The following is a 21,694-nucleotide window of genomic DNA, read 5'->3' as shown; positions in this document are numbered from 1 at the left end:
TTTTGTTTTTAGCAGTTCGCAAAATAAGGAAAAAAGTAATATTAAATTTCTATAAGAGTACACAATCCTCTGGGGAATCATGAAATATTTTATTGTGCTTGTAATTATACCCTCTTAGCACCCCTAGCAATTAAAAATAGTAAGCGAAATGGGCAACATCGGCCTCCTCAACCTTATGGTAGGAAAGTGGCCGACTCGTCACACGACGCCGCCGCATATATGTATATTTTTTTTATTTCTTTGTAAGACGAAACGAGCTTGCCGTTCGCCTGATAGTAAGCGATACGACCGCTCATCAACAGTAGAAACACCATCCAACACCTTGAATTACAAAGTATTTTTTGGTATTCCACTGCGCTCGCCATCCTGAGACATGAGATGTTAAGTCTTATTATGTCCAGTAGTTACACTGGCAACAATGTCCTTCAAACCGGAACATAACAGTGACTATACAGTATACACTGCTGCTTGGCGGCAGAAATAAACATTGCGGTGGTACCTACCTACCCAGGCGGACTCTCACATATGAGAGACCTTCCACCAGTTTGTTTATATAACATGATCGCATAACGAAGTTGTGGCGTTTTTAGATTCGGTTATGCAATCCTCAAGGTCTGACAAGATTTGATCATTGTCAAACTGTTACCCAAATATATAGCAAAGATTTATGAATTTATGACTAATTTTACTCCCAACGTTAAAATGTCCGACTTAAATGTGAGAGTTAACATTGATCTGACTAAAATTAATCAAACCGAGAAAGAAATTAAATACTATAACAGAGTTCTTTAATAAACTTCCTGCGAAAAGGTTAAAAATCAACTTTACATGTTCTATTAATAATTCATTATTTATGTTTCCGTTCTGTATGAATTTTGCCCATGTGATGTTTAAATGTCTGTTATGTTATGTGTTCACGTTTAAAGTTTTTATTGTTATTTATCAGGTTATGATAAAATTCTAATACGAATAATTATAATATGTACGTCTTTTCCCTGTACAAGACATATTTCACGTATACGGTAAAGCAGCAGAGAAGTCAGGTCATCCTAGGTATGGACTTTGTCAATACCTGGTTAAATTGGTATATTCACCTGAAAATCTAGACCAGCTCCTTACAGAGACCAATCACATAGTTTAAGAATTGTTTCCAGGGTATTCCCAACAATGATTCTTACAGTTAATCGCAAGCATATACGCACTCACTGCATCTGTGCTGACTCACTTGGCATAGTCCTGCTTGCAGTAGACCTGCCGGTCCCGCAGGAAGCAGGATGGGTGGCGGTCGAGCTGCACTGCGCATACGCAGCATCGCAAGCAGCCCGTGTGCCACGCGCCGCCGCCCACCTCCAACAAGAATCGATCCGCGATCGGCTCGCCGCACGCGCAGCAAGTGCGGTGCTCCGTCTGGAATATAACAACAGTTGTTAGTAATATCAGCTTTGTATGGTTTCTGTACAGTTAACAAGACCTCTTGTAATATGACTTCACAATAGATACTCTAAAACTTATAATGCCCGGGTATATTGTAGTTTTCGTCGTGATGTCTTCCTTCACTTCCATATTAAGTGATAAATAATAATGTGCCTGCAATGATCACCATATCTGCAACGTCTGTTGGGTCAGTAACTACCACGTCTTACTAGTATTAAATGATCCTTTTCATAAATGATCTATTTAGGCTACGGTTTCTTTCATGCGTCACCATTTTGGAAAGGAAATACTCAAAGTTGACTAGAAATCGAACGTCACGACACGTTAGTCAATTAATCAAACCCCAGCCCATACAAAATATAACCAACGCAAGCATTATAAACTCCCAATACGAAATCAAATTATTTCTTCCGCGCCAGCAAATGTACAAATTGTACTATTTTAATTGCATGCGCGAGTCGAGCGGTGTGTCGCAACATGCGCATTTCTAAGCCGTTAATTCAATAGAAGGGGTGTGTAATGCAATAAAACTGCGGAGTAAACACTGCGTCTGTCCTGATTCTCGTGACGTAATCACATGTTGTGTTTGTTTGTCCCGAGCAAGGATATTAGATTATTGAAATGTTCGAACAGGGAAGGCGCGTCTTTGTCACGCTAATGTAATCATCGGGACAAAAGTTTTTACCACGAGCTAACGAAAGCGAGCACTGACTATTGAGGTATCAAGATGCTAAATATTACTACTTTTAATGAACGTAGTTTAATACCATAAAAAACTACATACCTAAAAGCCTAAAAAATTGCAATTAACCTAATAGTAAGTGTTCAAAACTTCATAAGCACGAATAGTAAGAGTTCTTATAGGTGCTTTGAGGTATAAAAGCGGATGGACGAGGGAATCAATATAAGAATGCAACTGTAAAATTCGATCATACCAGAGTTATTTAAAGTATACTAACGTAGTCAATCTCATCCATTCACACTGCATCAAAATTTCCAACACACTCAAAATAGGAACCCATAAACGACACCAAACAAGAAGTCAATTGAAAACGATTATGTAGGCATTATCTCGCCATTTCAAGCCGCCGAGGATGGAAGCCCTGTCAGGCGACATTATAGCACCTTGTATTGGTAGTGGACATTGTGTCGAGCCCACATTTATGTACCAAATAGCTGTAACCGTCCGTCAGACCTTATGGCGACATTGATACCTTTGCAAACAAAAAATGGGCTGCATTGTATCCTCGTAACTTTCTAATGCTTTTGAGTTATTGAGATGTTCCACGCAACATTAAATGCTGTAATAAAATGATTGCAAAAAAGGCCACAAAATATAATAAATGACATGGTTAAAAATATTTCCGTTAAATATTTGCATCGAAAATCGTGGAAAATCAGACCAGAAAATATCATTTCTTTAAAATCAATATGTATTTTACCACTTTAGTTACAATTTGTATCCTTGACTGGATTGGTAATTAGCTACACCTATATTTGTAAATATAGGTGTAACTTAAATATAATGAAATGTATGACTTGTAAGTCATGATATTGATAAACCTACATCAAGCTCCAACGCCTAAATCCTCCCTCCGTGCGGATTCACCACCTGATACATGTACACTAAATCAAAATCAAATTGTTTTGAAACCATAACAAATACAAATTAGGATTACCGCTATCACCCACATCTCCGTTGTCCAAATTGCGTGAATGAGCATTAATTGGTGACGTCTCATTTACAATAAAGCACTGCACGGGCCGCGCGAAAACGTCTAGTTATATACCAAAAATAAAGCAAGGAAAGACTGTCTAAAGGAGTGAACAATAGAGATAAAATAAATTTTGTTTTAGGACCCACACTTCAAAAGTAAACTTTACTCGTATATAATCGAAGCATTAAAGAAAAATATTGTCTTCGACCCGACCCGGTCCCGATAATGCGTCTATGAGTAGGTGCTTATCATATTCAGGCAGACTGCCTACGTAGAAACTCTACGTTACCAAGATCCTAATCTTTCTTACATTTACTTACTTGTAGCTCTATCTCTAATATGTCTACAGCCACGAAGTGACAAGCGCTATTATATTATGGACTACAGGATATTGCAGTCAGCGTATTTGTTGGACATTATGACAATTGCGTTAGAAGACGACTGTTGTTTAGTGCACTGCTTTATAATTCAAAGAGTGTTGCAACTGCTCGAGTCGTTACTTTGAGTACTGGCTCTCGATTGTATAAAAAATCTTTTAAATTAACCGCACGGTTTAACAAGGGTGTAAACAGCGGTTTGTAAACGTATCCACAGCAATAAATCTCGCAGCATTGTGCCGACCTCCGCCATTAGCGGCGCTTGCACCGGGCCTATCAAATAATAACCATAACTTCACCCCTCGACGTCACAATACATATGTGCGCGTCCCCAGAGATCCGTCATAATGATACAATAGTCGCCTATCCAATCCCGTCTTGTGCTAAAGGCGTTATTCTTCTGTGACTTCAGCTTGTACAAATTTAGGATACCGGACCCCAAATGTGTGTCTGTTTTTAAACGGCTTTTTAGATGCCCAATAAATATCTCATTCTTTACTGAGTATTTGTGATTACTTATGGCGGAAATAAACAGATAAAATAAGGAGGAGATAAGGGATGTCCCTATATAAGAAACATAATGCTTAATTTTTTCTCCATCGCAAAAACGGCAATACACACTTCAAACCTTGGAGTTATTTTTGTATGATTTTTCAAGCAACAAATAATAAAACCCGACTCCTTATTCAGATTGCGCTCCACGGAACCCTCGCACACAAATCAAACTCACTCTTTACTTGTTTTTTTTTTCAGTTTGTATCAGCATTTACTTAGAAATCTGGTTGATATTATGCAAATATACCTCGCTCGAGCACCCCGGTTTTGGTGCGGAGTTTGATAAGGGCTCAGGGGCTGCGTATCCCCACGCTATCGGGCCGGGTGTAGTGGCGCGGCGGCGCCGCGGCGGGTGAGAGGCGTGAAGCTCCCCATTCAAACACTTTGCCGAATTGTTATTTGCTTTCACAATGTATCTGTGACGTGTGACATCTATTAAATCGTTTGGAGACCGTTGAATGCACTCGTATGGGCTTTGGTAAACGAATGTCTCGGTACATTTACTAACACAACATAATAGACTCTCCCATTATGGTATCCTCATAATCGATGACTAATTTAGTCAGTGTCTTGTTTTTTTAAATTGCCTGAAGTAGTGGTAGATGGGTGATTACTAAAATATTAAATAATAAAGTCTATTAATAAGGAAACGTGGTACACCTTATTTGTAGTCAATATAAATACTGAATTTATTGAGTCACTTAATGACATTTAATGTATCAGGATAACAAGAATAGCTCAATCCATCGAGTGCTATGTAGTTTAGGGTTTGCTATAGAATTGGGATCGTTTATGGGTTGTCTTTACGCTATGCAAAATGGCTTCAGTTGTCCAATTATAACATGTGCTGTAGAAATATGACATTATTATCGGAGATGGTATAATGCATCCCAAACATGTGTATTATATTTCATTTTGCGTCCACCCGCTAGTACTACATCAAAGAGGCAGATTTAATAAAACGTATTTAAAGACACCGAGAACTGAACCCAGGGCGAATTTCATCAATTAGATTATCGTTCACTCTCAACAGAATAGCAATACACTTATACAAAAGGAAGGAATAAGATTATGTGGCGAATAGTATGTTCATTATAAACGCATGAGTCGGACAATGCGGGCGCACTCTACCGGCCGACTATTAACCTACTCCGCAACACAATACGCACCTCACAGCACAACAAAGAAAACATAACGCGTGACACCGCGGGACAGCGAGACACCGACACACCGGGACACTGGGACGGCCTGACAGCCGGGATAGCACGGGATAGCGTCGCGGCTTTGTGCGGGGAGCAAACTGTCCCCCATTGTGACAGCTTCCGAATGTCGCCAGCGGCTCAGGCGCCTGCCCACGCCATTGTCACGGGCTTACGTTCGCAAATCGGATTTATATTTGAATATAATTGACTTTAGGCCCCGTATCAGGTACAGAGCGTTTGTATCGCATTGTGTGCGTGATCTCAATGGCATTTTTATCGACCGAACATGATAAATGTATTTGGAAGATTAAGTTTAGTGGGTGGGTGCGAGACGAGCGACGCTCTTCGCTCGACGACTTGTTTGTACGGATTAAAGGAATTACCTTTACTGAAATAGCGGCGTGGCCACACGACGAGCTCCACGCCGCGGCAAGATCGAGAGCTGTGAGACACAAACTGCACATCGACACTACCATCATAAGATTAGACTAGACGTAGTTTGTTTGAATGAACTGAATGAAGAACTACTCAATGTTTTGATTATGAACATAAACGTCAGTGTCGATTAGAAAGATATTCTTAGTTTAACATGGCACGGGCAAAGTCTGCGACCCACTCGTCTGGGACGCCAATGTTCTACAAAAATAAAAAGGAAACAAGATGAAAGCAAACTGCGCATTATTCAGATCGCAACTAGCCGCCTTCCCGTCATATTTGTAGCACGGTTCGCGCCCGCCGTCCGCAATCTTACCTCGTTTTGTATTCGAGGAAACAATTTCCGCGGCTCCGGAGAAATCACGCGGAAATTGGACGCGATTTACACAAAATATTTGCGGCCCGCCCCGCCGCGCCGGCTCGGAGCTCTGGGGGAATGCCACCCGCGTTTGTTTTTCCATACTTTTATTTGTTTTCGTTGAATATTTTCATCGATCATCAAGCCCGATGTACAAAACCAACTGGCTGACAAAAAATCATTGGATATAAATGATGTGTGTACGTCAGCGAGCGGCGAGCGCGCCGTATCTTGAGATATCTGGTGGGCACAAAGCGTCGGCAAGAATAGCGCCGCGGGGGCCCGCGACCCGCAACAATGCCGTTTCACACCATTCACACATCGGCGCTGGGTTTTTTCGTCATGACGGGGGTCGCGCACACCATCCGTCATCAGGAGACAGCCACCGCTCTGTGCACATATGCAAACACACCGAGACCCGATACCAACCACTTCACCAGTTTTTTACCTTCACTCGTCAAATCCTCGATCCTTTGACTACAAAACACATCCAAAAATACGCGTCGGTTCGTCCATCATAGCCGGGAAAGCTACGTTTCATAACATTGACAAATAATTTGATCCATATTATTATTGATACAATCGGAGGAAAAAAACGAATTTAATTCAAGTTGTTTAACAAAGAATAAGCTGATTAGTTTAGCTCAACTTGCGTAGGTGAGATATTGTTTCATACTTATGTGCAAACCGCAAACTTTGTATAAACTAAACTATTTATTCTGTTTTATTGAGCTATTCAAATTAAACTAACATACCTTTCGATCTACAACCTGTATACACTAGCGAGAGGGAACAGACACTAATCATATGATATCAACGCGAAGTATTACATGATGATTGACAACTAACATTTTGTATGATACAGTATGGACGCAACATCATGGGGTTTGACTTAGTCTGAGTCCGTATCTAACTCCCTAACCACGTACTTACGCGATAATAGTTAATATATAAACTGCTAGTAATTTGAACTTCCGACCAACTTTGAATCCCAGAAACATTCGTCTTTACTTCAGTAGGCAGAAATGGAACGTTCTATCCTCAGTGCGTCTCTACCAATCTATACCATCAAAATGCAGATAGTGTTAGTTGATTCCGCGCTCAAAGCTAACTGTAATCGTATTAGGATATGTGTGGGTATCCGTGGCAGTCGGCAGAGAACCCTGCGGTATTGTTTCAAATAACGTCGCAGCGCGTTGGGGCGGGGCTGGGCGTGGCGCGGCCGCTCACTGCCGCTCACCGCCGCTCACCGCCCGGCCGCGTCACCGGGCCGAGCGGCGCACACTGCCGCCGCACACCCGTGACGTCACACTGCACACTACTGACACATCATGTCTAGTACTAACAGTAATGTTTTATGACACAGATATATGGAAGAACAAAAGGGTTTTGTACGACAAAGCGCAATGAAACAAATGTATCACAATTTACGAACGAATTACACTTTTTTGTGTGGACGAATCGACATTTTAGTACAGTTGTCGTTTACCACTCGGATAACTCAATTTAAATTAGGTATTTATAAATATAAATCACGTCTTGTACATAACTTTGCCAAACAGTAACTCAGCAGACAAAACCGAGTAAGATATATTTTAACTATTTAGAAAACTGTTCACTTAATAATGATTGATGATATATCTAGGATTGCCAACGTACTACAATATATAGTATTATACTATATTTTGGGTCTGCGTATCATATACTGTTGAAGATATATATGGCACGCGAAAAGACTTTATTTTAAACACTTATACCCAACATAAAAATCCTTCATTTTTAATATAGGTATTAAGAACTATCCTTCCCGTTAACTTTTGAGTGAAGGGACATCGCGTCTCCAAATTTTTATAGAAATAAATCAATAACAAATATATATTCGTCTATTTTTTTAGCTTTTTCAGTAATATACTATAATTTTATGAAGTGAATACTTTTGTAGCTTATTTTGAAAAATACTATATTTCCTCCAAGAAGTGTTACCTCATAAAATTGTTTTATAATTTCTTACACAAATAGAAAAATATACTTATTAACAGTAAGTGGCACAGACGTAGCACCAATATCATATCGATGATAAATGGTCGTCATTGCAATAAACAAAACATCCATTCCCAAATATAAAGTAGGATTAGACTCTATTACAAGTACCACAAGGACCCTTTCTTTTAATTTTATCCGAGGTGCTTTATAATTCTAGCTTATCTAGTTATAAACGTCCCTATCCTTGCTGTTAAAACGCCTACTTAGTTCATTATTTTCTCTCCCGTTTTGCTATGGAGAGAAGTGGACAATTAATATTTCCAACTCCTCCCTATCTTTCTATGTGATTAATTTCGTTGCGGGATAATGACAAATTAGTTTCCCTGAGACTCGCCGAGCTTCACTGCTCGGTGTCATAAAATGCGTGCCACTGCTGATCTTGGCGTAAAAGAGTTGTAGTGGTGGGTGTGAGGGCGGCAAAGCCTCTCTCTATCACAAGTTCCTGAGTCAATGATGTCAATGCTGCAGGGATACCTACAGTATCCAATACGGTTCTATTTAGTACGCCAAAAACAACTGTAATGGCAGGGGCTACTAACACTAATCGCTCCATTTCATAATACTATGCTCATAGTTATAAGAATATTTCCCAGCCCGTCATCATCATCATCATCAGCCGCAGGATATCCACTGCTGAACATGGGCCTTCCCCAAAGGTTTCCCGATCGATCTATTGTAAGCGGCCCGCATCTAGCGACCTCCTACGACTTTTACGTCTCAGTCCGTACTTTATATAAATCGTTTCAATATAATACTCTCTTTCGGCAGTCAGGTAGAAATATATTACTATGCTTTACTTTTTATCCCAATCCCATATTAATCATATAGGTATATTAAAAGACAGTATCGTAAAAATGATTCCTGAAGTTCATAATTTAACTATAATAATTTACGATTCATAATGGTATGATTCCACAATATAGGTCTGATAACACTCTCCGCACTTATTTCATACCCCTTTAAGAGCATCATGTCGTTCACTGTGAAGTGATTAGAATGCATTAGAAACTTCCCGAACCTTCGACACAAAGTCAACGCTCGAACCTCAATCAGGTTACATTGGCCCCATATTATTTAACTTCAGTGTAGCCATCACGACATATTAAGTAATAAACAGATAATAAATACGAAAGTTATAGACAACCGATGCGCAGCGCCGCACTTAGTGGGGCACACCGGGGACTTAGGTACTGCGTGATCCTTACGCACATCAAAAAGATAATGGACTGCCAAAAAGTATTTAATGGCTTTGTGCCTTAGGAGTTTAAATAAACCTCGCTGCAGCATTAGGATTTAATCAGGAGTAACAGGTGCCTAATACGACTAATTAAAATCAGGCTTTCTAGAACTCATAGGTCCTATTGGAATTATGTGGGCCATAGTTAAGGCCCTCCCTGAGAACTTGGAAGCCAGTATAGGCTTTACTGCACTCAACAGTAATAAAAATTAAAAAGGAAGACATTCTTATAATTTGTAAAAAAAAGAGACTTCCACTTCTCCAGTGATTAATTATTAGTTCTAGCATACGTTTGCTAGCATTTTACGGGAACGACCTTGTCACTGACACGCAATGGGCCCCCAAGGCGCAGGCCGAGTGCGCTCCCGCCGGCCGCGCCGCGTACAGTACTAATTACAAACAATTAGCCGGCATGGTGCCGCGCCCCGCCTCGCCCCGCCGCGCACCGTCGAACCCCGCCGGCCCCGCTGATCCCCGCCGATCCCCGGCGATCCACGCCGCCTCTAGTTATTATCCTATTTATTGCATATTGAAAACAAAAAACATATCTCTCTAACGGCCATTACAGCATTCGATGTCTGAGTTAATTTCGAACCAATTTCATGTGAAAAGTTCCGCGTCGCGATCGGTCCCGGCTCGTTATGTTTATAATCTACTAATTAGTCTCTTATTATAAAGCTTTATGGAAAAGCGGATTGATTGGGTTGAATGGGGCTGTTTGCTGAAATGAATGTAATTTGTTTTCGAGGTAGTTGGAGCGCTACAGATATGATTGTATGTAGGTTTGACGGAATGTAAGGCAATCTTTTTATTGTAAAAATAGAGGAAAACTGCGATTTTCTGATGTATTAATTAATAATATGGGGTACTTCAGAAGATTATCAAAGATAATACAGTGTAAAATGCGCGGTGTACTCAAGATTACCGCTCAAATATCTTTAAAAGGTAGAAACACGCTTCAAAGATCCTTCGTCACTTATATAGTGCACATACATGCACAGAAGCAACGTAACTACTTTGTGTTATTAAATTACCCAAAACAAATGAATGCACTGCGATGTAATTTAATTACACTGCACCAGACAATATGACTTATTCTATTATGTTAAATATAAATTAAATATCCACTCAAAATACTTAACCAAAGGCTCGGAGGATGTCAAGTTAACTTCTAATAATGTTCTTTTTGTCATTAACTCAACCCGTACTTATAAATCCGGAAAGAACTCTATATGCTATATTTTTATATTTAAACTGCGGAACCAATTTCGATAAATTTTGTTATGTATATAGTTCAAGACCCTAGGAAGTATATTAACTACTTTTGATATCGAAAATGTACAGGTTTGGACTTTTATCCCGGAAACACTATTTCACGCAGGTAGAGCCCCGCAGCTCTGTTGTTCTGACTAGATGCTCGCACTCTTGTCGACTATAATAAAATTGAAGCACTGCACATTTTATATTTCGTCTCTATGCAACTATTTAAATGTGTGCATTAATCAAACCATAAAATACTACGTATCATTAACTATAATTGATACGTTATGAAAACTAAAAGTCTATCAATAATCGTAAATGATCAAAGCAGTAACAGTTAGACCGCTTAACGCATGTGCAATTATTTTTTTAGACTAGTATTCAATTATGGAAATCTCGGCTAACCGAGGTCGCGTGGAGCGTGCAGCGATGGAGCGTGCAACGTTTTAAACATAAATTGTAGTGTTGCGACGACACTCGGCTGCATTCCCTCAAACTAAGGCCTAATAGTAACATATTTACCTCGCATGCATCTAATAAGTACAAGAAGTTACATGAAGATTCATGTTTTATCACTCTAAAGATAGAATTATAAAATGGAGTTCAGTCTCCATTTACTTTCGAGGCTTAAATTAGCAGGTGACATTATCTCAAATTCGCCTTATGTGCTTACTCTACTTCAAACCGCTATACCGAATCCTGTATTAGCTTATATCAGCAAAGTCATCATACGTGACGATTTACCTGGGCCCGTAGTCATCATGCGTATAACGTTAGCATTAGCGTTAACGATCGTTACCGCTAATGTTATGTATTAGTATGACATACTAGCGTGAGAGTTATCGTTACGATATTATGCCAATCTCATACATTTTTCTGTTCTTATTGGGTTAACGATTGTATAAAGGGGTCTTAGTCATGGCCCGTGATGTAGATCCCTAAGTTTTTTGAGCGCTGATGAACAATGCGCTGAAGTAAATAAAAAGTGAGTTGCCGACGGAAGTATTTGAACTTGCTTCCAAAATGTTCCAAGATGCGCTGCTACTCCAAGGTCGTACACAGCTGTCGTGATATACTTACTCCTTATATTTAATGCAAAATAATTTTAAAGTGCCTCTCACTAGACTTACATAACCACTCTAATCCTAATCTAGATGTAATCATCCAACCATTTCAGTGGTTACTGAAATTATGCCGGTTTTTCTTAAATGTGCCGCGAGAACCCGAAACCCGAAATTCGAGTGAGCCTCTATAGCAGGTTCCTCGCCATCTGTACCAAGCTCCTAATCCAAACACAGTTAATCATGCAACACAACTCGTCCGCCGCTAGCTGACGTTCCGCAACAGTGTCTCAGCGGAGTCCGGAGCCCGAAAGATGTCCCGAGCTCGGCGCAACTCGGCCCGGCGCGCCGCGCACCATAACTGTCACATAACTCAGAGGTTAATAGGGGCGGCTTTCTTGTGCCAACTATTAAATACTATTCACATTTTACGATAATGCCCGCTGCCCAACAAACTCTTATTGACGTATAAATTCCGAGCGTTTTTTTTCCATCACAAACAGCCGAAGGCGCCAGTTGTTGGTACATATTAATAACGCCACGCTAGTTCTGTGTTTCTGGTTTAATTGCATCGTGCCGGCGAGCTCCGGAGCTGTAAATTAAACAGTCGCCGAGGCCCTTTTAAATATTCATAGCGTTATCAAACAAAATTTTAAACTAATTAAAACTCGTTGTTAATAATTCCTCGGTTATGAATAAAAGCGCCCGAGGGGCGGCACTGTTTGCGTTGACTCGCGGCGCCCGCGCCGGTGCGGTGCACTACGGCGCTCCACTCGCGGGGGGAGGGTGTATCTGTTCCATTACTAGGAACATATTTTCATTAGAGACGCGACAGCCGCCTACATTTGTCATAAGCGAGGTGCCGCCAGCCGCCAGAGAGCTCCGACACGGCGCGGGTACCTCCGCACCGCAGCCTCTCCCTGACCTCTGATCGATAACTGACTCGCCATAAAATCGGTATAAAATAATATTAGGTCCCGTTAGCTCCCCGACTGGCTCGCAGCTTATGTTGTTATGATACGCCTTCATTATCACAACACATAGGTATTATAAAAAAAAGTCCATAAACATAATAATCCAGATATACTTACAACAGTTTAGTGCAATTATAGTACTTATATTACATTCGATTTCGCTATTAACAAAACAATTAAAACGGAAACTAACTTGGCGCCGAAATTCTTAGAAAATGCTGCGGATGGCTGTTGGATACTCAATATTAAATAGCTGCTAACTGTCAACAAATTAAAAGTCCTACTGTGGTATGGACTGTGCTCAATCCCTCTGTGTGCTAAATTGCTACCAAGTCCCTTTAGCAGTTTATGACTTTCCTCCTAGAAAAAACCAAAATATTAATGGTCAACATAATATATTATATTGACCATTCAATAAATAATAATTCTTGCGATTACTTCAAAATTTACAAATTGCTCATAACACTCGGTCCTGAGTCTATCACTAATTAGCAGTGAATTGGTATTGTCATTGATCCGACTGCTGATATCCCCCAACTGACACACATATTGTATACAATTTATATGAATTTGCAATTTAATTTAAATTAAAGAAATTGCACGAAACCCGTGGGTCAGTTAAAAAGAAAAGCAAATGTACGCGCGGGCAGGTGTGAACCGCCTGTAAGTGACACTGTAGGGATGCGCCCGCACCGCGCCTGTTCGCGCTCGATGATCGATGTGACAACATCCTTTAAAACCGCACAAAATTGATTATAATATGTAAATTTTATAAAACTGATTTGCAATTTTATTACAATCTAGTAAAAATCTACGCAAATATATTATGAGCATTTCCCCCGATTTGATCTAAACGAGTTGGACATCGAGAGACGACAGATTACACGCGTCATTCATATTTACTGCTTAAAAAAATACATTTACGCAAAACACGATCTTTAATAAATAATATATCAAATTGACTTTATTACGGATGACATATTCAATAAATTGGGATATTAAACATTTCTTTTTCTTTCAAATACATAAATTTATCTACAAAACGAGTTTTTGTTCTACATAAATATTTTTTTATTGTTCTATCGGTTCCGTTATTCATTTATTACTGTCAACACTGGCAAGGACACTGAGTTACGGCTCCGGTCGCCACGTTAAACTCTAATTGAGTGGAAGTTTATTGAAACAATACCAATAGACACTTTACATTTGTATTTGATTACAATTTAAAAATAAATTATACACATGTTTTTCGTTCCCGAGTCAGCGATATTCTCTCTCGTGGGAAGAATTTCAGAACAAAAGAACACTAGACTAGTAAGTGGGTTGCATAAAGATACGATCATCGCACTAAGTATATGCATAATGCCAGATGAACTAGGAAATAATTTAAGAAGGGTAATTAACTTTAGACAATGCCACAAAACTCACAATTTCACGCTTCCCTTTGATTTCCGTCGGTGTTCCGTGCAACACAAGGTTTACTCATGGTAAGAAACAGCAAGTATATAGAATAACGACAACGGACACTTCGTGAAACACCTAGTATTTCCTACTAACAAGGCTTGCTGCAAAATCATCGTGCGTAGGTATATCCGGTAAGGTTATTCTATTGCTCGTTAATCGACAGCTCACTGTGTAATCTATCTAATAAATAAAATCAGCATAACTCTATTTCAATTCTTATCTATGAAAGTACATAATAAAGTATCGATATTAATCAGCAGTCGTCACTAGCGGCTAGCGCGCGTTGCCGAGGCGCTGCGGGGGGCGCCCGTGCCCCACCCACACCTGCCCCAACTCTTTGTGGTCCGTGTGCCTTGTCTAGCATTGTTTACCACACATTGACTCACTCCAACACTTCTATGTTCATTCACTTCCAGGGTTATCTCAAGTTATACACGTTCCAAGTTTTAGTCCTAATTTGCTGTAAATCAACACCGTACCAAAATTCATGAAATAACGAGAAAGTTGAGGCGAGCTCTGTAGAAGTCCTGAGACTCACTTTAAGTAAGGCATGTCTCCAGCGTACTTTATATAACTATTAAAATTATTAAGCCATTTATATTTCCGAGAGTTTATTCGCGAAAGATTGGCTCGATTTACTTTAAACTACACAACAGTGCTGTGATATTACTAGTTAGAAAAAAAGACTCAATATTCCCAGACCGATAATTCTTACATCCAAACCGCTTTAGTAAGGTCCCTGGTCCCATACATAATGAAGAGGCAACACTTAAAGGGCCAACTCGATTGTAGGGCCTTTTATCTGGCTCTAGAATAACATAAGGAATTACAGACATCCTTTTATTCTCATTTTTAATACATTATAAACAATACTCATTTATCAATTAAAATTATTTTCCCACATTCTTTATCTCAAATAATTTGAGAGTCATAAAGGCAAGTTAATTTCTGATTATAAATGTATAAGTGAGTCCCTTATTTCGTTTCAAAGCAAACTGTTCGTATTAGCAATTAATTAAGAAGAGAACAAATGAACAAAACGTTTCTCAAACGCTCACTCAATATAATAAAATGATTATTATGTTTACGACGCCAGCCGCTCGCCGTTTTATGTGAAATCGTTAATGAAAAACATTTTTTGTTACCAATCAATCGTAACTTTTTATAAGTATGTTTTATTTCATATGTGTGATGTAAGTTTTTTCTGGCAAGTGAGCAAGTGGGTCACATGGTGGTGCCGATCTCTCCACACAAGCGCTTACAATACTAGAGGAATCGTCGATGTGTTCACGGCCTAATGTGTGTGACTTGGACTCTAGTAATATTTGATTTATCTGTTCTGTATGATTCAATAATTATACTCTCATCTGTTTGATGTAACGGGTGTTCGTAGTGATGTTATATATACTGTAAATAAAATATAATATGAATGTGGTACAATGTTGTTCTCAATTTATTCTAGGCCCCGACAACTACCAATAGCCATATTATAATTTTCATGGAATATTAGGGCAGTGCGAATCTTATCATTCTCTCATCTCATTTATCAAATTGTTAAATCATAATAGCAAATTATGACATCCTGTTGATTTCGTTTGAGTGTACAATTTCGGTTCGAGATAACTCACTTAGGACCTAACTTAATCTGTCTTTTCGGCATAAAAACTGCGACCACACTAAATGAATTACAATTTGAAACCACAATGGCGGTGTTGTTTACTAGACGTGCGGCGCCGCTGCCCTCAGAAGGTCCAGATGAAGGCGCGCAAACACACGTGTAACTTACATAATATACCATTAATGAAACACACCGCGTGTTTGCACAGCCAGAGACAATCTAATGCTTGACACAAGTGATACTTGTTCTGCAAACAAGGCCTGCGTGTTCACCAACTTCAACCTTACAAGTAGACCGCAAGGTTGTGAACTGATTGGTGGGTATCACATTGTATCTGCGCCACCAATATAGCTGTCAAATCGATATTAAGTTTGCGTTTCACACGAGGCGCCTTCGACCCACATAACTAAGGTTTGAGCGTTTTGTGAACATTATTACGTTTTCAGAACGCCCTAAATTTTACTTTCTGGAGCCGACAAATGTAACACGGATCGTTGCAAGTCTGTAGGCCGTCGTAAGGCGAATCTATTTATGTTTAGACATAGGCGTAAAAATACAAACTATAATATAGGTACAAAAGTATGCAAATTACACTACGCATAAAATATTTGCTAAGATACGTGCGGTGAGAGAGATGTCGGCTTTAAATACGTCGTCGACACATAGTTTTTTAAAGCTGATAGCTGGATTCTGCGTCATAGCACATGTTTTCAAAATTTTACTCTGAAAAAAGATATTTGAACAATGAGTGCTATAACTATATATTTGACAATGAAATTATTGCTAACGAGTACATTTAAACATACAAACAGACAAAAAACAAACAAATAGAGACGTCGCGACTCTATCTAACACCAATTCACACGTGCAATAAAATTAACAACACATTAATCTGTGCCCTAGAATATTAAATAAATCACGTGGAGACATGGTCATTTACAATGTAGGACGCAGCCGTAAATACGAGATGGTAAAACAAGTATAAAATTCAAAAATCGATAGAAAACATCGAGCGGGTGGAGTGTGGACCGCGGAGTTCGCGACCGATAACGGTTCCGAATTACCAATGGCTTTACATAGTACTATCCAACGTTCTGTGCCAATAGTTAAACTGTGTGAGACACGTTCCAAGTGTGTGGAATTTGATCTTTTTAAGCAGATTACAAATTAGTGGGATGAGGTTATATTAGACTTTTTTATTGCTTGGTGTGATCGAATAATAAATTGTTGCTGTTGATACATGAAAAAGCAGATGGTTGCATGAGTAGTCCGTAACATTTTTGGTTGTTCGTGTAAGACTATCCGATATTATTCACACCCAATTGGATAGCGAATATCGACGTGGTGTAACACTCGCTAACGACATGTAGGCACAAACCGTCATTCCGGTGACCGTCCTGTTTCTCTAAACACAATCATTCGATGCTATAAAATCGATTCAGTTATGTTCCAGCAGCGTCTCAGACCGCAGCTCGAGTAAACACATTCGACGACAACCCATAAATCGTCAGCCTATACTCCTTAAAAGTGTCTTCTACGCTTTGTAGTTTACGGTTTATCCGGACCATACAAGCCGAATAACCTAAACACGCGACATGCTGGACACAAATTGATAAATTACACACCAATGGACACGCTTAATCTGAACGGAATGAGCACTTAGGTGGGGATTACACGAGGAGCGGGTCGGCGCGGCTCGGCGCGGCGCGGCCGGCGGTGATGCATGGCGTTCATTGTGCGACGGGCGCGGGCATTTGTTACACCGCGATATACCCGCTTTATATAATGAGTTTATAATGAAATATAGTCTTCACAAGTGCAGGTAATATTGGTATTATAGCGCACCGATGTATAAACCCACTCACTCACCTTAATCCGCCGCTGTTGTCGGTTTCGCTTACTGGACCGAGTGCTGTTTCAGTTGCCGTGTGTTAATTCATTGCTCGAGTGGTTTGGATCTGGCTTTCCAATTATGAGGCCGATTCATCGATGTGGCAGTGAGGTAGGCTAAGCGGATCAAGAGTCAATATTTGTGTTTTAATTATGTCATGTAATCTATTCTGGATAAAATATGAAAAAATATGGTTATAAAGGTAACTGCATACTCTCTGATGTATTTATATTACATTTATAATTGAATGTATTAAGGCACCTCGCTCACGTCGCTCTTTGGAGGCTATTACTCCATCAGCGTCCATCTTGCATAACAGATGTGAGAACATCACTTATATGAGCTGACATCTATATTACAGATTGCTCTCGCTCACGACTCTGCCTGCGTGAAAGTATTTTTTATGAATAAAATAAAATATTTTATTGCACTATGTCATGAGTATCGAGAGTAACGAGTCTTCAGCTCCCACAATACCCAAAACAAATATCGGTTTCTGTGACAAAATCAAACCCGGTTCCGTTCGTTTCTCAGCCGGTCCCTCGCCTGCTGCGCGTGAAGGCTGTCACTGTTTTGTATCGAATATTGTAAATATTCCGATGATTTCTCACTTGTTTATTGTTTTATTGCCTCTTCGCTCAACAGCTGCTGTTTTAAGCATATGGAAATCCATTTTTATTTTATACTTGCTGTACAATAAACAGTTGAAATAACACTGAATTCTGCCCTCGCGTGCCGTTCTGTGTACATACTTTGTAATTAATTGCAATTGTTCATGCCATATTATGATACATACGAATAACTTTGTACTAAACTTAGAACGTCAGAGGGATTTTTTTAGATTAATAAATCATTTATTTTCTATCCAGATTCAAGTACCAACGTGATATTCACTGCGTTTGATGACGACCACGACCCTAAATATGTCGGAAACATGTTCCGCCCCCCGGCGTTCATCTCGACCAAGCCGGTGTATCTACAATGTATTAAAATGTTCTACGCACGCTCATGTCCAAATGCCAGCTGTATAATAAATGTGTATATTGGAAAACACTTCACGTTCAAATTTGTCATCAGTTACGTTCGTTTACCAGCTGCACTGGTCGAGGCGTGAAGTAGAAGGGCAGTTGTATCACGTTACATGTTACTGCAAGGCGCATCGCGTGACATTGCCGCGCTGAACCGTTCGCGAAACTGTCTAGCCGGAATGATCCCTACTAATGGCGAAAGTGCGTTTGTTGGTCTGTCCTCCCACAGAGACAGCGACCGCTCGAAATGATAGATGCAGAGTATTGTTTTATGGACATAGGCATATTTATTCGGGAACAACAATGTCAAAAGATGCTTAGCTAACCAAAGGTTGCTTGGGGTAAGGTGGACGAATCATAAGCTGACCTGAGTGATATTACTATCAGTGTATAGTTATACGTAATAAAGTGTGAAATATAACTATAGCAAAATGCCCGTGTTTCATTTTAACGTTTGGTGCTATTTCCAACAGATGACTTTTACGCAAATGAAGTCACAGGCAAAACTAACGTACAATTACAGTTACAAATTGATTACAAAAACTCCGTCATTTCTCTTTCCATTACGGCCACTAAAATATTCGTGCATTTAACTTACTTAATATATCCATTCCTCCAAACTTTACTTTACTCGCGTGTTGTTTCTATTAGCTACATACACAAACACATCAAACGATTCATTGCGAATATAAATGAAATAAACAATGACTGTTAGTAGTGCGGCTATCTCGCTGAACTTGTCGTCATACGATTTGATGCCTTTCTATAACAACTTTAAAAGAACATTAATTGAATTCTATTTCTTCCATCTCGACTGCCTCGGTGGCGTGGTTGTATTATAATCCCGGGTTGGGCCAAAAATAATTGCGACAGGCTGGGTTTTTCTGTTCTTAAAATTACTCAGTCGCAGCTCGGAATCTGGTTATAAGCAGTGTGATATCCCCCCCCCCCCCCGTGCCTCGAAAAGCACATAAAGCCATAAGTCCTGCTCCAGATCTCCCTCCGGTCATGTTGGATTGCCGTCTCACCGGACTATGAAAGTGAGGGAACAGAGGGTGAACCTGTATATTTCGCAAACAATTGTGCACTGTAATAACTCCTGCGTCCCTGGCCGATCTCCGTAGAGATTAGCCGCTGTATTGCATCTAGTTGTTGACAATCGAGAAATCTAAAGTAACGTCTTTCAGTTGTATAAAACTGCTTACACATGTTCTCGAGTGTGAATCGATTAACAGCCATTAAGGCGCCGCACGGAAGTCACGCGAAATCACAATCGATACACGTAATTACACTGTCAAGCTTCTTCATAAGCCTTCTTGAGTTATTTACAACTCCCGAAAATTGCGTACGGATATGAGTTATTATAAATGTTATGCCGCGGTATTAAATGAAAGTTATTGTTTCGCAACATCTAGGTTAGACTTTTGCGAGTCCTACAAGAAATTAGATTCTGTGATTTTTCATTTATCAGCGCTGCTACTCCCTGTGCCGGAGCTTTCCTTAAAGACCCTCGGTTTACTTGGACACTGTAATATCTGCCGTCTAAATTTTATATGTCGAGATGCAGAACTATAGTAAAATGTGTTTCTTAGATATGCAATGAAAATATCCTTCTATAAAAACGCAATACTCATCTTTCAGGCCAATGATCTGCTATTTCCTATTAAGCATCCGATGATTTATTTCGTTTTGCTCATCTTCTATAAAACGGGCACTTCATAGTTCATACGAAATCGTTTGACGGAAAAAACGTAATCCTACACGGCGGGGATTAAATCGATTGCCGCCATAAACTATACAATGATTTTAGTGAAGGTTACCTGTTAATTGATGATAAAAATATTTGATGCACTCGCCCACAATAACTTTACTGCATAAAGAATATCTCGAAATTAAAAAAAAAAGTTAACAAAAAGCCGGATTCACAATCGACGGAGGGCCGCTGTCCGCGCGTGCTCAATTTTTTGAGTCCGTGTCGGTGGTGTGGGCGCTAAATCATCCGACACAAAGCGCTCGTGTTATTGTTGCTTAAATACTGGGAACCTGGCCGTATTTATCATAGCCTGCGTATAAAACTCAACTGGACTCGGCCGAGGACCGTTCGCACCCGCCGCGCTGCTTTTGCCGCGCGTATTAAGTCATGTCGTTTTAAAAAATAAGGGATATCACAAAACCTCAGCTGTAGGCCAATCATTATCTATTATAGAGTCAGCTAACATTAGAATATAGTAAATGACGGTAATATAATTTTAAATAACGTTAACACCTAATAATTAAATGTTAACCTGGCAATGAAATCATATTACTATTAAATACACCTACAAAATAAGTTGCCTTTTCATAAGATATGTAATTAATGTTATTATGCGGTTATATTTAAATATTATGTTGTATACTGCGTGTTGTATGCTCGAAACAGTGATCGGTCGCATCGACGCCTGCGTCGGAAGCGCGTTGCATTCGTGTCGCGCGGTGTGAACTGGCGCGAGGTTATAATCCGGCCAGTCAGACGCGTTTTTATACTTCATACAAATATGAGTGGATTATTTATTTGTGTGGTGAATGTATCGCATGTCCGCCGTCCGGCACTAACCACGCTTTTATCGACAGTATAAATTTAAGGCCAGCTATAAAAGTCATGATCATTAGCACAGGGCTCCTAGTCGGACTTTACACTGGCCGATGGCACCAGGCTACCGCCGCGCGCCGAGCCGCTGTCCGCTGTCCCTCGCGGAACTATCTCATCAATTATAGTAGTTGCAGTCTCGTGAACACTTAGAATTAGTTCAATTTGCAAGAATTATTGATTGTAATATTAACGGACTATTAGGGCTAACGCACATTATTTCACAGGGATTATTTTGAGAATCAAAATATAGCATCCAATATTTATTGGTCTTGAACAATATTATATTAAGAATTAAATCTAAATAAATCATCGAAATAGACATTTAAAAATCAGTATTTTTGACAATGCAACAGGTATTCAACAACCATTGAGTGCGTCAATACATTTACTAGTCCATCAAAACACGACGC

General features: G+C 39.7%; 1 protein-coding gene across 1 annotated transcript in view; it reads right to left on the bottom strand.

Moving 5' to 3' along the window:
• The window catches only part of LOC115455540 (LIM/homeobox protein Awh), a 58,933-nt gene that overhangs the window by 22,722 nt on the left and 14,517 nt on the right, over positions 1-21,694 (bottom strand). Inside the window, exon 2 of the mRNA XM_030184166.2 lies at positions 1,226-1,407. Within this exon, the coding sequence (XP_030040026.1) occupies positions 1,226-1,407 (182 nt within the window). The remainder of the gene's footprint in view (positions 1-1,225; positions 1,408-21,694) is intronic.

The sequence above is a fragment of the Manduca sexta genome, chromosome 27 (assembly GCF_014839805.1).
Source record: "Manduca sexta isolate Smith_Timp_Sample1 chromosome 27, JHU_Msex_v1.0, whole genome shotgun sequence".
NCBI classification, from domain to species: Eukaryota; Metazoa; Arthropoda; class Insecta; order Lepidoptera; family Sphingidae; genus Manduca; species Manduca sexta.
This window is presented reverse-complemented; position numbering and strand designations above follow the sequence as displayed.